Source organism: Fringilla coelebs, assembly GCF_963513975.1.
Source record: "Fringilla coelebs genome assembly, chromosome: 6".
In the NCBI taxonomy this organism is placed as follows: Eukaryota; Metazoa; Chordata; class Aves; order Passeriformes; family Fringillidae; genus Fringilla; species Fringilla coelebs.
The window spans coordinates 6,691,262-6,718,326 of record NC_140034.1 but is presented as its reverse complement, the minus strand read 5'-3'; the positions used below and the strand labels follow the sequence as shown (position 1 = coordinate 6,718,326).

The window sequence follows — 27,065 nt, the reverse complement described above, 5'->3', positions numbered from 1 at the left end:
TGACTGTAAAAAACACATAGGCAGAAGTATTCTTGCACAAGGTCTGCTCTTTGAAACACATATCCATGGATTTGGGTGCACACACCCTGTGTTTGTGCTGCCCTGTCCCTCAGCCAGGACTTTGATGCAGTCCACAGACTGCAATATATTTGGACATTCAAAAGGCTAATAAATTAATAATAGCACTGAGCACAAAAGGTTATTTCCACATGACAGGGAAGCTAAAGTCTTGTTGAAGTGGGAAAATAATTTTTTCTCACTCCCAAATAGCATTTAGAGCCTGGCATGTTGAATGACCTCCTTAAGGCATCTGCTCAGCAAAAGTATTGCAGCATATCATGTTTCATGCTCTGATATCTTTACAGCATGTCTGACATCACTAATGCACACTCCAAGGCAGTACCAGGACTTTGAAACTCTTTTTTTTTTTTTTCAATCAAGGAAAATAATTATTCTGAAAAGATATTCTTTAAAATCACAATGAGATTACATAGCTGCCTCTGAGGATTGAGTAATAAAGCAGGGTTTGGGATGAGTCTTCAAAGAGTTAATTACTGCCTTCTGATGCTGGAAGAGAATATTAATAATATCTAATTCATTAAGTGCCTCTCAACATTTCACACAGCTGGAGGGAGCCCTCTCTGAAAGCTTGAGCCATGGAGTCTGAGGAGGGGAGTCATGACTGATTTTTAGGAGGCTCTGTGGCATCCAAACATCAAAGGGAAGTGAGCACCCAGGGTGGAAATCTTGGGTCGAAAGGAGCAACAGAAGTCAGGGGGTCTGCAAATGGTTGCAAAGTTTCATTAGTAAATTACACACTTGGCATGGGAATTTTTATGAATTAGTCCCTCTCTCCTTGTGTAAGCACACAGCAGTGGGTTTTGGATAAAGGAGTGGGGGGAAAGGGAGCAGAGGAGGAGAGAGATGAATGAAAGCAAACAAACAAGCAAAAGAAGGGTGAGGAAGAGAGACTGCCAGTGCTGGCTCCAGTTGTTCCAGCTGGGGTGTCCTGTGGGGTGCACACATGCCAAGGCTTTGTGGGGGTACCTGTTTGTAAATAGGTTTTCCCATGCTGGAGATAAGTTTCTCAATTTCTAACTAATTTTCTAAATTTGGAATCATGCACAGTCACTTCTTCCAGACCTTCCTGGCATTGGGTTGGAAGGCTTTGATGATCTTGGGTGGTCTTGATCCCGTGCTACTGTCCATGCCCACATCTCAACCTCATTCCCGCACTTGTGCTGTGCTGTGTTGTTTTTATTTCCAGGAGCCAGGACAAGCATGTTTGTCCTGGAAAAGTGCTGCCTTACCTACCTCCATATGGCCCCTGCTCCAGCCACATTCTGGGTCTTTTATTTTTTTTCCTTTTCTCATCATTGCTTCCATTTGCTAATGTACCAGCTCTGCTGAACTGCGAGCCCAGCACAGCCTGTGCGAGCGCAGGGGAAAATCCAGATGAAACCTTGTCCTTCCTGAATTCACAGCCTGATTCTCCTGTGCTTCCATACAGCAAAGATTTCAGCCACAGCTTTTAGGGCACACAGTCACATCCTGCTGCTTTCTGCCGTGGCCAGAATGAGCTGTGTTAAAGGAATGAGTCAGGGGCAGCCGGGGAAGAGGACAATTGTTCCTGTCTGACCCCTGGTGTGTTTGCTCCTGGAAGGTGTGCTGACAGTGAGCCAGGAGATGTGAGGAGAGATGAGTGCCTTTAAGGCAGTGAAATCCCATTTGGGGAGCTCAGGTTTTTTTCCCTGTGATGCTCTTAAAGCCAGGGACAACGCTGTAAGCAACTGATGTTATCTAATACCTCCAGCACACGGAATCTCTGGGGCTTTTTAGCGGGTGAGGCCATCAGACTGTGTTAACACACACGTCCTATTTTCCTTTTTTCCTTCGGATTAGAATAATTTCTTTTTAAATTGCCTTCCTCTTCTTGCTTGAGGTTTTAATGCATCACATATGGTTTCTTGACTGAATCACTCATCAGTTCTATGTCACATGGTTTTTAGAAAGCTTTATTTTAAGTTGAATTCTGCATTCACGTGTCCTAAAAGTGAAGGTTGTCCCAAGGTTCATTTCACCATCCCTATTTTCATTTTCCAGACCCTCCTAATGGTGTGCTGTGTTAGTGACAGTCCTGATGCAGAATGACAAAGGCAGAGAGCATTGTTCAGCTATCAGCCCTTGCCCCTGAAGGTCATTTGTGTTCTGGTGGCCCTGAGGACTTCCACCCATTTTGAGCTCTGAATTGAGCTACTCACAATTGCAGGAGCTTAGTTCAAAGCTGTTAGCTCTTCACCAGCTGGTGCTTACACACAGTCCCCACCAGTCCTGGGGAGTGACTTGCTTACATGAAAAGGGGTCAGAGCATCATCCTTGTCTCAGGCCTTTTCTCTCCCTCTCTGGTTTTAAGTTGTCTGGATTGTTTTTCTTTTATATGAACCTGTTATCCCAAAAAATTAAGTCCTATTGCTATAGTTTATCTTTAGAGACTGTTTAGTGTTATTACCAAGCAAGTTACACCCTCAAAAGTCAATTTGGTTTTGTTTTGTTCACATCTTAGGTGACTTTGCAGCTGCCATTATGCTTGGAAAGACTTTCACTTTGGAACATTTTTGAAGATTTTTATTGTTTAGCTTTATTGCAGTCACTGCTCTCTCCAGATATGTTAATACTCAATAGCAATATTTCCTAAAGGACTGTTCCATTGATTTATATCTAGCACCACCTCTGATAGTGTCAACACTTGTATGTCAATTGGGCTTGGGTGGGAAGAGCCCACTCCAAGCCTTCAAATAAAGTGACCTTGTCCAAATTGTTGATTGGTGGTCTCGGGCTGGAAATTTCTGGAGAAACTGCTCAGGGATCTGAGCAATCTGAGTAATCCAAACCCATGTGAGGGATTTATCAGTACAGATAGTGCAGCAATTCCTTGTGTATTTGTAGCTGTGTGGTTACAGACAGTGCAGCAAAGGCCATCCTCCTCCTTCTGCCACTGAGAGCCCCAAGGATCCTTCCAAGTGAGAATTACAGATCTGAGGCCAGAGTTATTTCTGAAGCTCTTCCTTCCCATCTCCTGGTCCCCTGAGCAATTCCTTGAGTCTTTGCCCCTCTTCAGGGACATGGGGATTTGAATTTAAGGCATTCAAAGCAAGGAAGTGAGTCCTTGGAGGACTGTGTGTGACTTTGCTAGGTAGAAGAGCAGCATAAAAATTGAAAGGGAGAACTGCAGCAGCTTCAAGTTCAGCCCCTGCCAGACAGCTTGGGGTAGCTGGAGCAGAGTGGGTGCTGCAGGAGCTGCTATGGGTTTGCTGTCTCACTTCTGTAGCTGTGACAGAGCTGGACTCTTCTCCCTGAGCCTCACTCCTTTCCCTCTCCTTTCTGACTGCTTCATATCCTGTACACTCATCTCTTCTCCAGGTCATCTCTTCTGGGTGCTCTTCAGGTCATTCTGACCGTGGGAAATGAGGTGCAGTGAATCCTCTCTGAATCCCCTCCCTGGAGGAGCAGAGGGAGCACAGAGGTTTTCTCTTGCTTGGCTCTGGCTGCACTTGTGGCTGAGTGCAGAACTTGGTGCTAAGTGTGAAACTCTTGAATGTACCAGGGAAGCAAAGCTGGTGAAAGGGCTGGAAGGAGTGTGGGGAGCAGCTGAGCACTTTGGGCTCTCTAGTGTGGAGAAAGGGAGGCTGAGGGGTGACCTCATTTTCCCCTGCAGCTGCTTGAGGAGGGGAAGGGCAGAGAGAGAACTGCTGATCTCCCTGGGGTCTAGCGGCAGGATGTGTGGGGATGCTTCAGAGCTGCTCCAGGAAAGGTTTACTGGAAATTAGGAAGCTTTTATTTCCTGAGAGGATGGTCAAACACTGGAATGGGCTTCCTAGAGAGATGGTTGATAACCCTCAGCACATCAGTGTTTAAGAGGCATTTGGACATTGCCCTTAAGATCATGCTGTAACTGTTGATCAGCCCTGAAATGGTCAGGTAATTGAATTAGATGATGGTTGTAGACTCCTCTCCTCTCCTCTCCTCTCCTCTCCTCTCCTCTCCTCTCCTCTCCTCTCCTCTCCTCTCCTCTCCTCTCCTCTCCTCTCCTCTCCTCTCCTCTCCTCTCCTCTCCTCTCCTCTCCTCTCCTCTCCTCTCCTCTCCTCTCCTCTCCTCTCCTCTCCTCTCCTCTCCTCTCCTCTCCTCTCCTCTCCTCTCCTCTCCTCTCCTCTCCTCTCCTCTCCTCTCCTCTCCTCTCCTCTCCTCAAACCCACAGCACTGAATATCCCGTGGGATCTTTGAGAGGTTTGGGTGCTATGGATTCACAGCCCAGTCTGGATTAGCACATTTTGCCTTCAGACTGCAGGCAGATGCAGAGATCAGCCAGTGCACTATCATCTTTAGTAGTTTTTCAGAGCCACATAAATCCCCCAGGGTACCACCAGGCCAATATTCTATTCTGGATATAATCTCTGAGTTAAATACCTTCCTCAGACATCCTGACCATGCTTCTGTAGGAGCAAGAGACAAATCACCAGCTCTGTTAAAAGCAAGACTGAACCCAATTCTGATAATCCTTTGGCATTACAGAGGTAGACTTATTATTTTCCTGTATGTGGAACTTCCCTGTCTAAATCTAAATCAAAAAGTTGTTGTATGTTGTTTTTCTGCTGGTCTTTATTGAGAAATGCAAGGCAATTTAGCATACTTCTCATTCAAAGATCTTGGAACAGCATTGTCTCATGGAGAAAAAAGAATCCTGTGTGCTGGTGTGATGCTTTCTGCACTCAGAAGACTCAGCAGCTGATGTTAAAGGCACTCAGCTCATGGACCCCACTGAAAGGTGTGAGCATCCCCTCCTCAGGCAGGCAGTGCAGTCTGGGTGATTTGTTTGTGTGTGGAAAGATCATAAACAGGAATGTCAGGGATGGGCAGGTCCATAGGGAGACAAAAATGTGACTGGCTCTGTTAGAGTGAAGATCCAGATTGATGATTATTTGTTATTGTGCTTTCTGTGAATTAATACTATTTTCTTGTTTAGAAAGCTCTCATAATTAAGATATTTCCCTTGGCTGACACAGAAAGCATTCTGCAGGCTGTCTGCTAATACCAGTTCAAGGCAGCATTGCTTGCACAGGACATGACTGTTAATAAAAAAAATAAATCAAAAGTTTGCTATTTTTTCTCTTGTAAATATTAAAAAACAAATATTTTGTATTTACATCCCCTCATCAATTAAAATTGATGCTTTTAATCTCTTCCCACTGCAAAGGAAAGGGAGACAATGTGCATGGTGCAGTGGGAAGGAACATTGCCATTTCATTTTTGATTTCCAGTTAAGGAAGTTTTTACCAGCAGGCAGGATTCACACAGAAAGTGGGGACAGAGGTGTGTTGTGTTACCTCACACCTCTCCAAACAATTATTCCAGACCAATGGATTTCTTCTTACAGGGGCTTCTGAGTCTAATTGCTGTGTGGATCTATGATTTTTTTTCAACCTGATAACTTCAAGAAAAGTGGGAGATGTTAAAAAACTGAGATGGTTTATTCTGTCATTGCTTCCTGGAGCTGAACACCAGACATTTTAGCAACAGCAAAATATGACTTGAAGGTATAAAATGAGCTTCTACCCCAGACATCTCATTCCCTAAACCTTATTTCTGCCAGACTGGGAATGCAGGTAGAAATGCACCCAAAGCCATGGCTGGGGAAAGAGAGCCTCTGCCTGTTCATGAGGATCATATCAGTGGATCCCCATGGGGTTCACAAGGCACAGGCAGAGAGCTTGAGCATTCATCCAAGTGGGAATTGTCTGGCTCTGCCCAAAATGGGATCCATTTTGACCCATCTAGAAATGATCAGTGACAATTTCACAGCAGTTTTGCAATGGAAACAGCGCTGATTTTATTTATTAGGTTTTTGCCTTGACTTGAACAAAAAGGCTCCTCAAATAAATAAATGAATAAATAGCTTCTCAAATGCTAAATAAAACTCCCTGTATAAGGCCTTTCTTTTCTGTGCAAGTATAAATCCATTAATCTATTATTTTTTCAGCTCACACTTCACAGATGCAATAATACCCAAATGTGCTAGTTCAGCACAGAATAATCATTGCAGTCCTGCAAATCCCAGATTTACCTTGCTTTCAGTGGTATTTTGGGGCTGCTTTCTACAGTGCATGTAGGAAAGTATTAAATTGTAAACAAAGTGCGAGAGGAACTTTGTGGGAAAGTTTGCATAAATCCCACTAGTTTTAGTTAAAAATAAAACCCAGCCTGTCACTTCCAACTTGATGATGGCTGATTGACTGTGCCTTTTTTAATTGTCTGCCAGTGGCTGTGATTAGCAAGCTGGCTCAGTTTAGGTCCCATGCAAAGAAACTCTGGAGGAACAGATCAGGAGATGCTTAAATATATTCCAGAGGTGGGCATAGCTGTCAGGAGGGACAGGGACATTCTGGGAAGCACCTGAAATAAGCTGAGTCCCCTATTATTGCACTTCTGAGCAACTTACTGAAAGCTAAAAATACTCTGTGCTTTTAGGAAAGAATAGATATTATTCATTTATTTTTCCCCCATATTTTTATTTCTCAGAGCTTACAGCCCTAGCTCTTAATTTGTTTACCTTCCTGAAGATAGCAAAACCATAATATAGGTTTTAGTTGTAGGTTACTGTTAAAAAAAGGAGCACAGTGTGAGCAGTTATAAAAGCCTCTGATTCTCTCAACTCCTTAATTAAACTGTCAGTGATCTTTTGATATTTTGAACTTTGGGACCTCCTCTCTGACTTCTGGGTGAATATCAGATTTTTTATTAGTACTCCACAAAGCTGTCTCAGCTGCCAAAAAGGTTCTCTATACTGTTTCCTCTATTAAATTTCCATCAGTCACTGTACCTGCAGAGCAGGAGGACTTTACCTCTCCGTGCTCTCTGAGTACATATCCCTTTGGAAGCAGTCCATTGTCCTCTTTTTTATTATGAACAACACTCCAGTTACCTCAGGAACAAGTTCTGGCTTCTTCTGAGAGCCTAAACCACTTCACACTCCCTTAAAAATGTGAAAATGGGGACCTAAGCAACCAGCAGATGACAGCAGCAAAGAACAGCCATTTCTAATCAGGATATTTCTAACTGATGAGAAGAAATGAAGCCTTTTTATTATGATTAAATTTGCTTTTCCATTCATGCCCACTGCTTCCCTCTCAGTGCACAGACATCCACTTTTCCTTGTCCATGTCCCTGACCTTTACAGAGCATCCTGTCATCTCCATAATTAATTTCTTGTCTAACCTCACCATTTTCACCAATTCTGCCTTCCTTGACTCCATGCCACTGCAGTGAATTTCCATCTCCCTTGTTTATCTGAGGTAAATCCATTTTAAAATGGGACAGCTGTTGGTCAGAGCAGCTCAGTTATGAATGACCATCCTTCTCCCAGGCTGTATTTGCCATCCTGCCAAGGAAGGCCACACTAGAAATGTAAATGGATGAACTGAATCATGCATGTTTTTCATGTGTGGATAATTGTCCCTGTTCCCATTTAGTGAAGGACTCAGCCAACAACCTCAAGATGTTCTACCAAAGTACATGAATAATAATTTACAAGCTCAGTGCAGCCATGCATTAATGTCCCAAACAGATGCCTGGCTGAGCCTGATGAACCATCAGCTGTTACTTAAAGCATTTGTTAGAAATTTTGTAGTATGTGTCCCATGAAGAGCTTCCTGCCAGACCAGTTGGGCTCAAATTCAGACCAGCATGTCAGGCAGCTGCTAATGGGGATGGTCAGGAATCTGCTAGGACAGAGACTGGGCTTGCAGAACCCCAAGAGCCTTCTTTAGCCTTGATGGCCTTCTTGAGGACAAGATGCTCTGGCCCCGTGGATCAGCCCTGCCCCATGGTGGAACACAGAATTACAGAATCACTGACTAGTTTGGCTCAGTTTGGCTTTAAAGATCATTTCCACACCCCCTGCATGGGCAGGGATACCTTCCACTCCAGCAGGTTGCTCTGAGCCCCATCCAGGGAGGCCTTGAACACTTCCAGGGATGGAACATCCACAGCTTCTCTGGGCAACCTGTGCCAATCTTCCTCTCAGGGAAGATTCCTTCCTTAAATTGAATCTAAACCTTCCCTCTGGCCATATAAAGCCACTTCCCATTGTCCTATTACTGCATGCCCTCATCAAAAGTCCTTTGCTAGTTCTCTTGTAGCCTCTTTGGATGCTGGAAGGGGCTCTCAGGTCTGTCTCCCTGGAGTCTTGTCCAGGCTGAGCAAGCCCACCTCTCTCTGTCTGTCATTACAGGTGAGGTGCTGTAGCCCTCTGAGCACCTTCATGGTCTTAACATCCAACACAGTTGTACATTTGTCCCCAGCATCTAAGGAGAGTGACAAACCCCACTGAGGAGAGTCAGCCTCCTGGACAAGGCTTTCCTGGGAGAAGGTGACAGAACTGCTGTCTTGTGTGGGAGGCTTGGGGTTAGCTGGATTTTTTGGACCTCAGGAAAAAAGAAATTCAAAGAGAAAAGCAGGAAGATGCTTTAGCCAAAGTTTCTGAGCTCAGAAGGAGCTCTGGGAGGCAAACACAGCATCTGAGATGGAAAATAACAGAGGTAGAGATCTGTACTTTTGTGTAGTGTCTTTTTACATCCCTGCAGCAGTGTTTATCTTGCACCAGCTGGTGTTTCATTAATTGTGTGTGCACAGGGAGTGGTAGAAAGCAATACAAACTGTGTGTAAACAGGGTGAAGCATGGCCAAAAATGGGGAAATTCAGAATCGTCAATATTATTGATTGCAAAGACCTGTTACTTGTGCAGGTACAGGGTTTTCTTCCAGCCCCAGACAGGAAGAGGAGATTGACTCCAGTTTTACATGAAGTAATTTCTGATCAGTTTTAAAGCCAGGTTTTCCAGAGCATACAATACTGAGGATTACAAACTAATTTGTTTAGGTCTGGAGCAATGAGATAAGTGAAGGCTGCAAAACCAGCAGGCTCAGCCCCTGTGGAGCATCCTGTGTCAGTGCCTGAGTACATGGATGGGAACAAAAACACTGCTGGTGAGCTTTACAGAGATCCACAGCTGGCAAAGAGGCAATGGCTGCCATACAGATAGCAGGGAAGATCACCAAGAAGCATGTGAGAAAAATGGAAGGAGCTTTCCCCGAGAGTAGACGAAGTGTTGAGACCCAATAGAATGATACCCACAAGCAGGATATGGTCAGATCATTGAAACCCTTCACAGCACAGCCTCAGCTCATTGCCATGAAAGCCCAGGGATTGATTTAATGCAGTCAGTGTGCAAGTGGGAAGGAAATGGCTCTTCACCACACCATCTGTTCATGCCATCCCCATAACCCCACCAGCTAACTCTCCTGTGCTGCCTCTTCCTCCTGTGGGTGCCCTTCAGAAATAAATGTAAGGCTCTGCAGAGTTCCTACTTGCCAAATGCCTCAGTGACAACTCCTGAGCTGGGAAAACATGCAGTGCTCCCTTTGGGGGCAGGGAGAGCACTTCATCCTGGGGTGTGTGTCATGGAGGCAGCCCCGTGGTGCTGTCCAGGAGTGCTCTGCCATGACTGACATCAGCAGCTCCCTCTCTGCACAAGTGGCTTCAGGGAGCAGCACTCTGAATTTTCACATGGCTGATGCTGTGTTTCTGTGCTGTGGTAGAGAGCTCACTAGCTGGTGGGTAGCTTTTGTCCTGGCTTTTCCAGCTGTGTGTGATTTCCCTTGACTCTGCACCAGAAAGGAAGAGCTCTTTGTTGGTGCACATTCAAGTATGAGGAAACATTAGCAAAATCTTTGAAATGGCATCTTTGCTCTCTAAAAATTAATTTAATTTGATCCTGCCATAAATAGAAGGCTCCTGCTCTGCTGACAATTACAGATACCTCTAAAAAACTGTGATTCCTTCAAGTCTCCTGAGCTAAAGCACCCTCAGTGGCAGAGCTATGCCAGCCACTTAAGGCTAAAGGGAGAAGTTTTAGGTGAAAGTAGCACATCCTCTTCATGGTATATTTCTTCTTGACAGCATGCTCCTTAATGTTTGCATGCTTGTGTCTTGGGTCTTTTTTTTTTCTCCCCAAGTGGTTCCTCCCCACTGAAGCAGTGACTGTCATCATATTAAAGGCAATTTCAGCATGTTCCAGCAGCCAGCACTCCTTAATCACACACTGCCAACTAAGAGCTCCCAACTGGGAAAAGCTTTGCTCTTGCTGGGTGAGATGTTTCACTTGAAGAATCCCTGGGATACTTTTTAAGGTTATTTCACTAAGCTTTCTGTAGTTAAATGAAGTAGATATTAAAAGTTTAAATAACCTTTTAGTCTTCTTTTGCTGTCAAATTTGGATTTCCCAATGGTTCAACTCAGTTATTTCACATCTATTGCGCAGTGGGCTGACCCTGTCTTTCAGAGGTGTTAATCCTTTCCAAGTCTTGATTTCAAATTAAAAGAATTGTCAGATCACCCTGCCAGTGGATTTTGTGCTGTGTCTCTGAGTTGAGATGCAGACATGTTGCTGAATTGCCCCAGCTCGTTATCCCTGGCAGCATCCCTGTGGCTTCATTTGCAGGGCATCCCATGGGTAAGGTGGGCACTGGGATATGATCAGTGGTCATTTGAACTTAGGTTTCATCCAAAACATCTGTAGAAAGGGAGTGAGTGCTGGCAGAAGTCCTGAGTTTGTCCTGAGTTTGGTTTAGACAGCTTCAGTCTTCTCTGATTTGGCAATAGACTGTATAGGAAAAGAAATAACTGAGGAAATTTTGGCATGATTGGTTGGCAGAGAGCAGAACCGTGGTGCTTTCAAGCTTTGAGCTTGAAAACAGAGAGAGATGAGAGCAGTTCTGAGTGCAGCCTGATCAGAGAATCACAGAATTCCAGGATGGGTCAGGTTGGCAGGGATCTCAGTTGGTCATCTGGTCCCATTTCCCTGCTCCAGGAGGGCCACCCCAGAGCACAGGGCACAAGGGTGTGTCAGATGGTTCTGGAATATCTCTCAGGACAACCTGTTCCAGTGCTCAGTCACTGCATAGGAAAGAAGTTTTTCCCTCATGTTCAGGTGGAACTCCTGTGCATCAGTTTCTGCCCATTTTCTCCTACTTGGTACCACTGAGAAGAGCGTGGCTTCATCCTCCTGGATCCTGCCTTTCTGCAGGGGGACACTGCTGTGGGACAGAAGGAGTCCTGGTGCCCTTCCCCATGGTGTGACATAGGCAGGCCCTCACTTTTAGCCCCAAAAGGTCAGGTCCTTGACTGGAATCCAGAAGCAATTGGGAAAGAAGCAAATTACTGCCCATCCAGCAGTGTAAATCTGCTCCAGTCAGGAATTCTGGAATGTTTTTCAGTTACCTTGGGTCTGGAGTCAGTGACTTTTCCACTAAAGAGGTCTCTGTTACTAGCCCCTGGTTGAGGTGAGGGATATCTGACAGTGACTGAGCAGCATGTTTTACCTCCCTGTTTTGTAATACAAGCTGGTGTCTTGGCTCTTCTAGGTACAGAGGCTGCCCCTTGTCCCATCCATTTGGGTTTTCTAAATTATTTCTTCATTTCTGACTTAGCACTTCCAAACAAAACTCATGGTGTTCTACCTTGCATGGCAATGGAAGTGCATTGTTCTAATTGAAGCTCCTGTTCTAAAAGCTGCTCAATAAATTAACAAAACATTGTAAGTGATGAAGTCAACAGAGTAGCTGGTGGCACCTTCCATATAAAACCAAGGTTTCTGAAAGCCAGGTGGAATGTTCTCAATGTCAGAAGCAAGGCTGATAGCAATGGGTGCTATTTTTTATTGGCCAGTGGATATAGCTGGAAAAAAATCAAAAATCTTTCAGTTGCAAAATGCTTTTTCAGGTCTGAAGACTTCAGATTAAATTTCAGGCACTTTATAGTCTGGTACAGTAATATTTAAGTTAAAAAAGAAAGCCATAATGATTCCAATTAATTTAAATTTCTACTTAAAGCAGACAGCAGAGAGTAGCATATTTGGGGAACAATTTGCAATTCTTTTGCTGATGTATTACTTTGTAAATGGAGTGACTCTCTTAGGCATTTAGTGAGACCATTTAGTCTTCAGGCAAAAAGCAAAAAGCAATAAGAGGCAGAAATGTAGAGAGGAAAACACAAATTCTGCAAATCCTCTGTGCCCGTGTTCTGAGTGGTTTTGTGCTGGGAATGTGCAGGAACACTGCACAAACAAGGCTGGCCAGAAGCCAAACATGAGGATTTTGATATTTTTCATTGGAATAAAAGCACAACCTTTGTCACTAAATAAACAGAAATAATTCTGCCTCCCTCCTCACCCCTCTTCCAACAAAAACCTGAGCAGCAGTAAGTTGTCCTGGTCTAGGTTTAATTTCAGCAATTAACTGCAATTAAAGGTGAGCCTTTTCAATTATTTCAAATCAAGAACTCTACGCACCAGTTAGGACAGTGGTGAAAAGAAGGGTTCTTGTTATACTAATATGTTTTGGGGTTTTTTACTTCTAAAAATATATATTTGCATGTTTAATCTTTTTGCAGTATGGATTTGCCTACTTTAGGGGCTTTAGGTTGGAAACCTTGGCTCCATCCCCCCAGCTTATCCACTGAGCAGCTCAGTGACCCTGGGCCAGTGCTGCATGACCTCTCTGTGCCCTGCTGCTGGCCTCTGGCACACATGGCAGCTACGTAAATCCAGCTTCCTCCAATGCAGGGAAAGGGGAGGGCTGGATTAGTGCTGCATTTTATTATTGATGATTGATTTTCTGCTCCAAGTTAAATCAGGCTGAAGAGCAACTTGTAAAGTCTTTTGGCACTTTTTCCCTGGTTCTGCAGTGTGCCCCAAGCTCAAACCACCCTGCTGTCATCTGGAGACTTTGAACTGTGTTTCCCTCTCCCTGCCCAGGAGCGTGTCCCCCTTAGGAGATCCTGGGAGAGCTGAAGGCTGTTTTCTTCTTTTAATCATCTCTGGTAAAATGCAGAGACAGTGACTAATCTGCAGCACAGATGAGTGTGGATCAATTGGCAATGCTGCTGACTGACATTTCATTAGGCCAGTGCCAATAGCAGATATTGATCCAGCGGCCAATCAATATAAATTTGCAAGGACCCAGCCTGCCTGATGGAGTTGGGAGCTGCCCTGTGGAAGAGGGCACTGTCTGGCAGTGAGCCCAGCACCCCTCTAGCTGGGCTGGGAGGCAGTGGGAAGCTCCCTCTGGCTCTTGAGCCCTGGGGGTGATGGTGATGTGCTGGTAGGGTTGGTGGTGACGTGGTCGTAATGTGCCACGTGGTGCCACATGTCACCATCTCCTTACCTCTGTGGGGTTCTCTGAATGTCATGAGATTGTCTGGTAGGGGTGGGTGGAGGCTGTCTTTGCTGGAATTCACTTCCACATGCAGTGAAAGATCTTGGGTGTAATGGGCTTGGATTTTTAGCCATCTGCAGGGCTCCTCTTTCCCCCTCTGTAAGTACCTCAGCTTCTCGTCTTGCAGGAGAAAGAAATATCTGCAAAATTGAAAAAAAAAAAAAAAGAAGAAATCCTGTCAAGAGAAATCTGCTTTTCCCTCTGCCCTAATGCCAGACAAGGAAATAGGAGAAATATCTCCCTTGCCCTTTGCTCTTTAATAATTGCATCTGCAAAGAAGAAAAGAGAAAGGGGAAGGAGGGATGAATATGTGATACTCTCCATCAAGAACACATCTGGAAGTAGTTTCCTCACCAACCAAATGAGCAGTCCAGATTAGATTTGTTTACATGGGAGGGTTGTTAGGGAGTGAAGGAAGGCATGAGTTTAAATCCCAAAGTGGATAAACCAGTGAGAGGGAGCAGGGGTCCCCACAAGACACTGCTCAGTAATAGTTACACTGCAGCAGTCACACTCAAATTGTCCTTTGTTCAATTTCCCCATGTTTAACCAAGTCTATGTGATATACAGAAAACAGATTAGACTCTGATTCAATGTATTATTTCAGCTCTCCGATCCAGTTTTGTCTTTTTATTGAGTTCAGTGTAGGATTTAGGATCCTGAAAAGGAGTTAGGAGGCTAAAGCTGAGTTTCTTTGCTCCCAGTTGTGACAGGAGCCCAAGAGGAGCTGTGACCATGGTCACAGTCCTTCTGAGGCCACAGAGATCAATACTTCACTCTGCAACAGACTGACCCTAAACAAGGCTAAGCAGCAACAGACCCTGGTTGAAACCCACCATAAATTCATAAACAAAGTAGCCTTTCTGGTTTATTGATTGAAATGATTTTGTATGTGGAAGGAGCATTTTGCTCACTTGGATAGTATTGCAGAAATCATTCTGAATCTGTCTGCTCTGCAACATGCTAAAGCATCTGCTGTTTGGTTACAGCAAAGAAAACAGAAAATAGTGAGTGAGAAAGCAGGAAAAATAAGCAATCAATACCAATTCCAGAGCCTCATTTAAAAACAGTGGCAAAGCTCCCCACTTCCAAAGGAGCACAGTGCCCTTCTTCAGCATCCCTTTCCAAGCAGACAAACAGAGCAGACATCAGACAACAGCTGAACCTGCAGCCACAGGAAATCCATGAGTTGTTTTTCCCTGGGGTATGAAAAGATGGAGGCATCTCTGGGCAGGAGGTGCTCAGGCCTGGGTGACTGAAAGAACAGAAGAGCTCCTGGTTCAGGAAACTGAGCTGCTCTCAGATAATGCTCTTGTAGTTGGTGGAAAACTGTATAATTTTGCCAAGGGAGGAGAAGGTTTTGGCATTTCTTTTGGAAATCTGATTCCATAGCTCAGCCCACACTTGGCTGAAGGTGTAATCACACCGTTTAAAGAACCCAACAGGCCAGCTGAGTGATCTGACTGATCCTTCCTGGCAGAGTAGGTGTCAGTAGGTGTTAGTGCCTTTAATCAATCAGAGAGTGATGTCTCAGGGGATGAGACCAGGACTTCATGTAGCACTGTACATCCATTGTGCGCTGCCCTAAACATCTTAGGCAGCAGTGCCCTGGGCCCTTGATCTCAAGCTGAAACCCTGAGGACACCTGTGTGCATTTTTCTGTGACTGTTTTTTTTTGTTAATGAACTGCCTCAGTTTTGGCAACAGACCAGCACAGTGACCTCTCTCTGCTGTCAGCCATGGGTTTTAGTCTCTCAGTTGTAAATAGCAGTGACAGAGAGATTTCCAGTTAATTGGGGAAATGAGGGCAGTGTTATTATCCTCTCTTACACTGGGGGAGATGGAGACATGAGGAGGCAGAGTGATTTGTACAGGACTTCCCTTCTCTTGGCTGAAGGTCAGGCCAGCAGGATAATCCATCCCTGTGAATCCCAGCCTGCTGCTCTGTGTGTTTGGCCACGATGCTCCAGGGATGTGACAAATGAGACTTGGATCTCTGCCCGCTTCCCTCCTCTTTCTTCTTCCATCCAGACATGTTTTAAATGAAACCAGGATCCCTTCAGAGCCATACCAAGTATGAAGAGGAGGGGTCAAGCTCTCAACCACTTTCTTCTTAATATTCATGTTTTTTCACAAATGCAGATCAGCCTAATTGGCTGCCAGCATGCACAGATGTCTCTCTGCAAGAGTACTCAGGTGCTGAAAATTGATTGTGAACATGACATGGAACCAGATTAAAATTTGACCTACAGTAATCAATTTCTAAACAGTAGGACAAGCAGTAAGGAGATGATGGAATTTCTGGACTTTGGAAATCAGCTTTTGGCTGTTGTTGTGCTTTTTTAAAGGTGTCTCCCTCATTACATGCTCTGATTTTTCTTTAGATGAACAACTTGGGGGACAAAGATCTTTATTAAGCCATCATAAAAGAATGAACCTCTTCCTTGCATATAAAATGCCATTAAATATCCTTTAAAAAGGCTTTTTCAGCATAATGGAAATAATTCTCATTTCCTTGAAGCGACATCACTTTGTTACTTGGATTGGAAATCTTCACATCTTTTGCAGGTCAATTCAATAGTTGCTTAGAAAGAATGTATGTGAATACAGTTTCTCCAAAGCAAAATTAAAATGTGCTTGGTAGGAAGCTTTTGCTGTAGCATGTTACTGTGTCTGTGAAGTCAGGATCAATGGAAATTTGCAGAAAGGCTATTATTTACTGTTTCTTTCAAGCAGCTGGAAGACTAACCTGCAGAAATCTTCTTTTCCTCCAAAATCCTCCATGAAAGACTGTTTAGTGAGACATCCCTATCCTGGAGATTAACTAATTGCTCAGCAGTCAGTCATTTTCACTGCACAGCCAAGGACAGCGATTCCTTTCTCACACACAGATGGAGCAGTGGTTTAGCACAAAACAGTTCCTGGGACAGGAGGATTAAGGGGAATTTACTGGAGAGCAATTAAAAGAGTTGTTAGAGCAGTTTGTTTTTGAGGCTGAATTTCACATCAAAGTGAAGCTATCTGAGGAGTGTACAGAGCAGAAGAACAATAAAGCCATCATTTCAAACCATCTACTCTGCATCCTTGGAGTGCAGATTAATAAAGTGAGCTAAGAGTTTATGGAGATTTGCAGGAGTGAATTAAGAGAAGCAGCCTAAAGGCTTGTGTGGGGTCATTTCCTATAAATCCATTTCTGTCTAGTCCTTCATAGTTTGACTTTTTAAATTCACATTTTGATTAAGGTAAACAAAAAAAGAAGATTTTTTAATATAATGGAAGTTTTTTGTTTTTTTAAAAAGATAATATCTGAAAAATAAGATTTAAAAGCATTTTAACATCAAGTATTAATAGTGAGTCTTGTTCTCTGGGACCTGCCTAGATTTTAAAAACACATTCATTTTGGAGCAAGCCTTTTCACCAAGGGTTGTACATTAGGAATGGGGTTTGACTGGCCTAGTTTTCAGAATATCAGAAAAGAGGATCCCAGATATGCCCTATTTTGATAGCTGGCTCCTAGAGGGGACCAATCCTCAAGGACTGAGGGATGCAGCATCCCAGACCCCCCTGAGCCCATCAGAACAATGGCCTGGGAAGGGTTTGCTGGGTTTGGCAGTGCCAGTGCTGGGAGTGACCCAGCAGGATCTGTCCTACAGCACCTGGAGTGGGATGAGCTTTGCAGTGCAAAGGGTGGGTGTGCAGAACAGACACATCTCAGGTGGTCTCCAGTTTCCTATGGGCTGGGGAACTTCCAGCAGGGGAAGGGGCATCCCCATTCTGGATGTTTTCTCTGGGAAGTGTAGTGAGAATAAGGGGGAAGGGATGGGTTTCTTTTCCCTGCTGGTGGTTCATCCAGGAAATTGGAGACCACCTGAGATGTGTCTGTTCTGCACACCCACTCTTTTGCACTGCAAAGCTCATCCCACTGCAGGTGTTGTAGGACAGATCCTGCTTGGAGCACTGCCACCCCTGGCACAAAGCCCTGCCAAACCCAGCAAACCCTTCCCAGCCATTGCTCTGATGGGCTCAGGGGGGTCTGGGATGCTCCATCTGATTTTCCTCAAGCTCTCACTGAGAGCCACCAGTCTGGCTGGGCCTCCTGGGCAGTCATGGCTTGTCCTCCCTCTGCAGCTTTTGGAAGAGTAAAGTTTGTCTGTAAGGGCTGGCTGGGCCCTGAGGCTGTGGGGAATTCATCCCAGCCAGGAACTGGCAACACCCCAACACGCTGGGGTGGAAATAAAAACAGCACCAGATGAAGGGTGCAAAACACACACACATACACAGAGAATAACTACAGGAGGCTTTTAATACACTCTGCACCAAACCCTGACATTTGCACTGCCAGAGGTGGGGATTTGAATCCTCCATCCCCACCATCCATGGAGGGTGTCTGCACAGAGGCGACAGGCACGGAGCTCACTATGCAGACACCAGAGACAAGCAGGCAGCTCAGGGTACAGCTTGTCTGACCTGCTTTAACATCCAGCTGCAGGTGAAATAAATGACTCACACCTTCCAAGTGCCTTTGTCTTCCTCCCTCTGCTGTGCAGAGCTCCTGGAGGGTGAGTTGAGATGCAGACCAAGGCTTTGTAGGTGAGCCCTGTTCCGAGTGTCTGTGCTCTGGAAATTGGGTGTATTTTATGGGGCAGGAAATGTATTTATGTATTATGTATTTTCAGGAGCAGGAAATAGCACACAGGTCTGTGCTGGGGTATCCTGTGTCTGTCTAAATCCTGCATCTGACATAAATCTGCCTTCCACATTAGCATGACAAAAATGTAAATTACTTTTGTACAGTGCACTCCAAGATGTGAAAATTAATAGTATTTTTTGCAGACATCTTTATGGAAATTTATGTTGTAAAGCCTTGTAGCATTATTTCCAAAGAAAATGAGATCTGTGTTATTGCAGTATTGGATATTGGTTCTACCACTTAAAATTTTTTAAATCCATTTGCCAGCTTCAGCTAAGCTTGTGTAATTTCAGGCCAAGGAGGCAATGAAAGGCAGCTCTCCTATTTCCAAAAAAAAAAAAAAAAAAGCTTATATAAAAGGCAGCCAAGACCAACACACCTTGTGAGGACACTAATTCCCTTTTTGAATGGGAATTAGACATTCCTGGAGGAGGTGGACCAGTCCAAATCCTTCTGGGGGGATCTGAAAGCTGGTGAAGGAGCTGATGGGTGGGTCTAAGCCAACTGCAATCCAGCTGCCAGCTCTGCAGTGTGGCTCAAAGGAGGGTGCCCTTCCCTGAGCTCCTGCCTCCATCACTTGGGAAGCTCCAGCTCACATTTTCTGCTCATCCCACTTGCTCTGACTGCAGTGTTTCAAGTTCAGCTCTGGACCTGTGCTGCAGGTGGGTCCAGGTTAGAAAGAGCCCTCTATTTCTTCAGATTTATTAACCTGCTTCAAACTTGATGATTTTGATTCCAACCTTAATGATTCTCTAATTCTTTGATTCTTATGTCACTGATCTCAGATGCCTTCTAAGAAGTTGCTGTAATAAATAGGAACAAAAATACAGAGATCTGGACAAATACATTGGGTTGTGAACAACCAGATCCAAGGGAGATGGGGCTCCTACAAGACACGACATTGAATCAGACGAGATAATTACCCCTGAAACAAACTTTTGAGAGATGATCAGCACTGACATCAGCCTGGCCTGTGCTTTAATGAGAGTGACCTGTGGTTACTGAGTGGATGCAGCTCTGGGGACTGAAGTGTGGTGTTTCTGCCTCAGAAATGTCCAGTGAGCTGAGTCAAACCAATTCTCCCAGGACAGGGTCTTCACACTGTGAAAATCTTTGCTTTTTGGTGGCTTTGTGTGGCTCTCCCTCCCTCCTTCCCTCTCTCCCTCCCAGTCAGTGCACACAGGCTGCCTCCATCACCATGACAACTGTGTTCCCTTTGGATCCATGGCTGTCCCTTTCTGTGGATTTCTGTGGAGAGGAGCAGGCACACCTTGAACACCACTAACAACAGCATGGGATGTTCAGGCACAGGACAGGATGATCTCTGGTCAAACAGCTGCCACTTTTTATGAACTCACTGTAATTCTTCAAGACTTTTACCAGCTCTGTAATCCCTTCACGTACCTGCCTTGGAGTCACTTATTAAGGGATCTTTGTGCAGATCTCCTGGATGGAGCAAGGTCATGGAGGGATGATTTCCGCAGTACTGCTACAAAAAAAAAAAAGACAGCAGACAAGGGATGCATTTCAAAGCACCTGAAAAGGCCACAGCTTTACTCTTTAATTCAGTGTGTGTGTCTCAGCTTTGATCTGGCTCCCTGACTCCTCATTGCTCTTGCCCTCATCTGCACTTGGCTTTGGGGCTGGTTGTACAAGCTGGCACCTCACAGGAGCTGCTCCAACAGCGACATATCCACTGCCAGTACCTGGGGTAGGGGCCCCCTTTGGAAGGGACAGAGTTCACACTCACATGAGTTTCCTCTTGGTGGGGAAGGGAGGGCAAGGAGGCTGAGGTTGAGATCAGATGGAGAATCTCAAGTTGCTGGTTTCTCCTCCGTGCCTGCCTCATAAATAATTTGAGTATTTCAGTCTCCATGGCTGGCTGTCAGTTAAGTTCTGCTTCATCTTTGCCAGCTCAGTAATTAATGTCACCACTGTTGCCCCTTCTACCCAAAGTAAATACACTAAGAGAAACCCAGGAACCTGGACCCACAGGACAAAATTTGTGCCACATGGAACAGTCTTTCATAATCTGATCCATAAAGGAAATGGAGTCCTGCACTTAATGTCTGCTACATTAATGAATTTAGAACTTGGTGTGAGACAGGAGTGTGGCTATTTACTCCTTAAAATAAATTCTGTACACACTTAATTCAGCTTCTTCTTTAAAGATTGTGACTGTTCCTGGGACATACAGTTGGGCAGGCCTATGTGTAACTTCTCTGAGAAGGGTCAGGGACAAATTAAATAGCTCATCCAGTTTAAGATTTCAAAATAATGCTCTCCCAATCTGCAGAGAAATGTCAGATTGCATGAGATGTTTTTCAATTCTTAATTATAAAGAAAAAATGCTGGTTAAAGTTATTAGACATTAAAAGAATTAAGTTTCCATGTAAACATTTGTAAATGTAAACACATTTTAACTATTCTGGTTTAGTTTAAATCACTGTGGAACCAGATTAAATCCAGCCACATGAAAAATCTCCTAATATGGAAAAAATTGGTAATGAAAAATAACTATTGCTCTGTTAGTGATAGAATTCACATCTTGTTTTTTTTTCTTCAGTACTTTGTCTGTGTAGGATCTCTCTTTTCTTTTACTTGTACATATTCTACTGCTCTCAAGTACTCCTGACCAAAACTAGATCCTTGCTGTGCTAGGGGTGCATCTTCCTTGGTTGAAGGGAAGGAAGAGGGGGAAGTTCTCCATGGGGTAAAATGATTTCCTTGGCAGAGTAGCTCAGTGGGAGGGTGAGGACCAAGACCTCAGTCTCCATCCAAAGTGCCATTGTCCCACAGGGTCAGTTGGGATGTGAGGGTCTTACTTATGCATTTCAGAGTGAAAAAGAAAATAATAAACAGCTATGAACACATCCAGGTTACATGAGAGAGCCAAGGGGAGGGTAGGCCCAGGGCTGTGCACCAGCCCACCTTTGCTCCATTGGAAATAGGGCTCCACTGAGGTGGATCACTCCTGAATTCTTGGTTCTCAGCTACCCCCTGGATTCCTGAGTCCCTGGGCATTTCCTGCACTAATCAGCATGTGGCAGATCTGCTTCTTCAAAGGAGCTGCATAGAACCATTCCATGCTGGAGCATTTTCTGTCCCAAGAGAAGAGAAGGGCAATAACTCATTGAAGAGCTCTGTCACTTGTGTCCTGCAGGAAGCTGAGAGAACATGTTCTGGGGAGGTGACAGCAGGGCTTTGGGTGTGTGTCTTCTCCACTGCATGCCCATAAAGCAGGGGTAAAGCTCATGGCTGTGGGTGGTTAGTGGGTCCTTGGGCTCACACAGCAGACCAGATTTGCATTGTGTACCTGGTGGCATTTGCCACTTTGGCCACCATCCCTTTCTTCTGTTCCCAAAGTGTTTGCTCTGCTCTGAGTTACAGCAGCACTCAGGCTCAGACCCCCCTGTCACTAGGCTCAACTCATCCAAATGACACCTTTCCAAGTGGCTCTGGGGCAAAAAGCTTCACAGTAATTTCCTGACTTTTATAAGGATACACTTCAGGAGCATGAGGTACAGGTGGTGTCAGATTAGAGAGGTTTTGGCTTTTCTTCTGCCAAACCCAGCAGCAGCAGTCACTGGTAATTATATTCTGTGCAGGGAGATAACTCTCTGTCTGGAGAAGGTTTGAACTGAGTCTAGAAGAGGGATAAAAGAACCAAGATTGGACTGGGGGAGAAAGGGAGGTGAGGGTAATTTTCAGTGAAGTGCAGGCTTTGGGAAAGGAATCAGAAACTGCTGCTGTGGTCTTTGTTGCTGTCATTCTGGTGATTATAAACATGCAGTAGGAGAGAAGTTGTCAGAGTTGCCTCCTGCCTTTCCCAATGGCACATCCAGTGCCACAGCGGCCTGGGAAGCACCGTGGGCCCATGCCAGGCTGCTGGAGATGCCTCCCTTCCAGCATCCCTCCCTTCCAGCATCCCCCTCTGCCTCTGGACAGCGCCTGCCAGGCACAGGCTGCCTGCAGGGAGCAGGGTGCTCAAGCTGTGAAACAGATTTGTGGCCAGAAAGCAGGGGAATCATGGAAACATAGAATGGTTGGGGTTGGAAGGGACTTTAAAGATCATCCATTTCCAACTCCCTGCCATGGGCAGGGACATCTTCCACAGACCAGGCTGCTCAGAGCCCCATCCAACCTGGCCTGGAACACTCCCAGGGATGGGGCAGCCACATCTGCTCAGGACAACCTGTGCCAGTGCCTCACCACCCTCACAGGAAATAATTTCCTCCTAGCATCCAGTCTAAACATACTCTCATTTTAAAGCCATTCCCCCTTTGTCCTGTCCCTACACAACTTTGTAAAGCATTGGGTAGAGGAAGTTTCCCCCGCTGCAGATGTTTTCAGGGACTCAGCACAAGGCAGAGCAGTGCAGCCAAATGGGGACACCATGAGAGGAACCAGCCATGTCCCCTGAGACACTCCTTGGGGACACATCCTTGCAGCTGGTTGCTTTCACTGTTGCATCTTCTGCCAGAGGTGCTGCACTGCCCTCTGGGGCAAGAGAGGCACAAACAAAACATCACAGACAACCCACCTTCCAAATGTGCCTTTAGAGAGCGTGGCTTCAATTAAATGTGACCACTCAGTTTTGAATCAAGGGCAGTTTCTCTTGCCATTATTGGCTCTCAAGAGTGACCTGAGAGAGAGAGAGAGAAGCTCCATGAGGGCAGCTGCTAATGAAGGGGAGCCTCCAAATGAGGGAATGTGTCACTGCATCTAGGTCAGAGTAGTCAGATTAAAGTAACTTCCATGGTTGTCCCTTGGTTTTGTTTATATATTTTTTTTAACTGGGCTTCTTATAAGCAAGTTAACCAAATTATTATAAGCAGCTGTGTTTATCAGCAGCAGGCAAGGAGATACCAACTGCATTTGAAAGCTCTCTAATGAAGCTTTGAAGTCCAGCTCATCCCAGATTCATGCAGTGAAGGATCTGTAGCCATCGTGGCACTTCTCTGCTGACTTCTGAAGATGTGAGATTTGAAAGTAAATAGATTCTCAAATATGGATACTCAAGTTGATATTTCAAAAACCTACAGCTGACTGACACAGGGTTTTGTTTGTGTATTTCAAGGGCTTTGTTTTCCTTTTCTTACCACACTATCCCTTCACAGTCCATATTTGTATTTAATCACAGGCTGCTTTTCACAGTGTTGTCAAACAGAGAACCAGTTTCCCAGATTCCCAGTCCCACATTCAAGAAAACTGGATGAACCTAAAAATAAATCAAAAAAAATCATATGAGTAACATGTAGAAAATCAACAAAAAGATTTTACTCTGTGGATCCTCCCTCAGCTTGAGGCTCAAATTCCTTTTTCTGTAGCAGCCTGAGACATGCTGCTGGGTGAAATAACTCAGCATTAAATGGCATGGCATGATTAGAGGGTGGATATTGCTGGGTTTTAGAGCCACACGCAGCCCTGTTATGCTGCTTCTCCCTGGTGCTTCCAGCTCACCTACACATATTAGGCATACTAATTCTGCAGTAAACACTTGTAAAGAGTGTGAAGCCACACATGTGGCCCATTGGGAATCTAATTGCACCCTCCAACACTCCTAAAAAACCCTAGCTCTAACAGCAAAACCAAAAAGTATTGGGCAAGCTGGGATTTTCCAGCCTCTGGAAGGGTGTGTACATTGAATTTATCTTACAGCTGTGTAGTCCCTGCTGAATTACTGTTTCCTTTTGATCTGTACTAAAGGTAGTGACAGAGCAGGTATGAGTGTGAGTAATGGGTAGGTTGGCATCACAGTATTTGGGTTCTTTGTCAATGGCTTTCTTCTCTTTGTTCAGTTTCTTTCCTTCTGTTGGTGTCAGGATATTTTTAGTTCTTCAAGTAGTAGTATCTTCTGCATCAAGAAAAAAGGTGAAACCCACTTTTAATGTATCCTGTTAAGAAAGTGTGTGTGTTTATGTGTAAGTATCCTATCTGTATTGGTTAACCTTGAGATTGCTGTGTCTTGATCAGCTCCATTTGAAATCACTACAAAAAATTAAGATGGAAAGGAAGATCAGAATTAAGAATAAAGAGAGAAATGGCTGTTCTCAAGACTTTTTACCCATCTCAAATTATTATTTTCATGCGATGTCCTTTGGGTCCTGACTCTGTTGTGGATTTATCCCCCCACAGATCATCTTCAGGAAGATCAGCGATGTCAAGAAGGAGGAAGAGGAGCGCCTGCGCCAGAAGAACGAGGTGACGCTGAGCATCCCCGTGGACCACCCCGTGCGCAAACTCTTCCAGAAATTCAAGCAGCAGAAGGAGATGCGCAATCAGGGCTCCAGCCACGCCGACCCCGAGCGGAACCAGCTGCAGGTGGAAAGCAGGAGCGTGCAGAACGGGGCCTCCATCACGGGCACCAGCGTGGTCACCGTGTCCCAGATCACGCCCATCCAGACCACCCTGGCCTACATGAAAAGCAGCGAGGCCGTGAAGCAGAACAACCGCGACGTGATGGAGCTGAAGCCGAACGGGAACGGGGAGCAGAAATGCCTCAAGGTGAACAGCCCCATGAGGATGAAGAACGGGAACGGGAAGGGCTGGCTCCGGCTGAAGAACACCATGGGCGCCCACGAGGAGAAGAAGGAGGACTGGAACAACGTCACAAAGGCCGAGTCCATGGGGTTGCTGTCCGACGACCCCAAGTCCAATGACTCTGAGAATGGTGTAAATAAAAACCCCCTGAGGAAAACAGACTCTTGTGACAGTGGAATCACAAAAAGTGACCTTCGCTTGGATAAAGCTGGTGAGACTCGCAGCCCCCTGGAGCACAGCCCCATCCAGGCGGATGCTAGGTGTCCTTTCTACCCCATTCCTGAGCAGGCCTTACAAACCACGCTGCAGGAAGTCAAGCACGAACTCAAAGAAGATATCCAGCTGCTAAGCAGTAGGATGGCTGCCCTTGAGAAGCAGGTGGCAGAAATTTTAAAAATATTGTCTGAAAAGAACGTATCCCAGCTCTCTTCCCCCAAGTCTCATTTATCACCCCAGTCCCCTCCCCAGATACCCTGTCAGGATATTTTTAGTGTTTCAAGGCCTGCATCACCTGAATCTGAAAAAGATGAAATCCACTTTTAGCATATACCTATGTGTATATATGTATACAGTATATATGCAGAGGTGTATATATACATTTATACATATATATATATAAAAATGTGTGTGTATACGGTAAATATATATACATATATATTTTCACTTGCATCCAATATGACTTGAACACACCAAGGATTTTGATATGTAAATATTGCATGTCCAGCTGGATTCTGGCCTGCCAAAGAAAGCAATTATTAACATAGATATTGCTTGTATAATATGCAGTTGACTGCATGCACACTTTACATTTATTTATAATCTCTATTATGTAATAAAAGAATGACTTTTGTTTAACAAAGGCAATGTACTATTTAAAGAATCAGGGTCTAACCTGCCAATATTGCCATGACAGTTTTGATCTCAGGCTGGGTGAATTGAGCTTTTATTTCCTCACTGTCTTTTCTGCCGAGTTAAACAGTAGATTAATATGACGTGAAGGACACGTTCAGACTCCTGTTAGTATTGTTTGTTTCCTGGTATCATTCCATGATAATATACTGTATATTTGGTGATGAATTCCCCTACTCCTCCTAAAGGGAGGGCTCAGCTCAGTGGGCAGGGAAGGGCACCGTGCCTGGTGCTAGGGTGGATCACTGGAATTTATTTGTGTGGGTATTGTGCATGCACAGCATTTTATTTCAAGTATCCTCCTGCTCTTTTAACATCGTAAGTAAGAAATAATAATAATAAGAGTAATAACAATGGTGATTTATGTAACAAAATGAAACTAACAGAAACTCTCTCGGTTGCACTCCCTGAGTGTTTGGGGGTATCTTCTTTCTTGAAAGCCTCCTTTTACTGATGCCATTTTTACTGAACTGTTAGAATAATATTATGTAAATTCTCTTTGCAGCACTCAGTGGTGTCCAATTCTGTCAGTATCTTCATTAGCATGTCCCATTTTTGTGGGGTTGAGGTTGCTCTCCCCCTGTCCCCCCTATTGCCCCTGGCAGAAAGACTTTGCACGAGGTCTGAGAAAGGGAGAGAACTCATAGTTGAGCTGAACTCATAGTTCAGCTTCTTGGGAACCACAGGAGCAGGTTTGAAAGCCTGAAGTTAAAAGGCTGCAGTAAATCCCCCTCCACTCACTTTCATGAGGATATTTATCAGTCTGCAGCTGCCTTTAGAGAGACAATAACTGGTCAGGATGCAGTTCTCTGTAGTCCAAGGTGCTTGGATGATAATGTGTGGCTGGGAGAGGGGTGGATGTGCTGGGGGGATGGAGCCCTGCCTGGAGTGCTGCTCCTGCCCTGGGCTCCTGCAGGTTTCAGTGCATGGAGGGGCCATGTTTCAGGAGCAGGCTTGCAGTGCCCACAGGTCACTGAGTCCCTCAGTTGGTGTCAGAGGCTCTGTCCCCCCTCTTAGCTGACTCCCATTGGCATCTCCCAGCCTTGGGCTGTGCTCAGACCCCCTCTCCACCTCCTGGGCTGGAACTGCTGGCTTTGCAGGGCTGCAGCAGGGCAGGCTTTGCACTGGATCTTGTTTGATCTCTTGTTTGGAGCTGGACTTTTGGACTCTGCCCCTGAGTGTGGTGAGGGTTTTTTCCTCTCCATTTGCACTGGTTTGAATCCAGGTACACAAGATGCATAGCAGAAATTGCCATTGAAGCTTCAGAGGTGTTACCTGGTGTAGTTTGAGGCCTGCCCAGCAGAGCACAGTGGCTCCTTCGGAGAAGGATTCCCCCTGGCTCTAGCTTAAATGACCTCTTGTATCAAGATCCTGTGTTTTCAAAAGTGCCTGGAGTAAAACATGGATGTACCACAAGGCATCACTATGATTCAGGTATATCAAATACATGGGTATAATTAGTGAGCATTCTAACACACACCAGTATTAGATCCATTTTTAACATTAGAAAACTAGACTAAACAAAATCACATCCTGAAAAAGTAAAAAAATCCCTAAAACCCAAACAAACCATCATTTGCTGTAGTGGAAATTAGGA

General features: G+C 44.9%; 1 protein-coding gene across 1 annotated transcript in view; it reads left to right on the top strand.

The window, feature by feature from the left end:
• KCNH5 (potassium voltage-gated channel subfamily H member 5) overlaps positions 1-25,102 on the top strand; it is a gene marked incomplete at its 3' end in the record, with an annotated part of 150,036 nt that extends 124,934 nt beyond the window's left edge. The window contains exon 11 of the mRNA XM_084207176.1: positions 24,155-25,102. Coding sequence (XP_084063302.1) covers positions 24,155-25,102 — 948 coding nt within the window. The remainder of the gene's footprint in view (positions 1-24,154) is intronic.
• Positions 25,103-27,065: the final 1,963 nt, after the last annotated feature.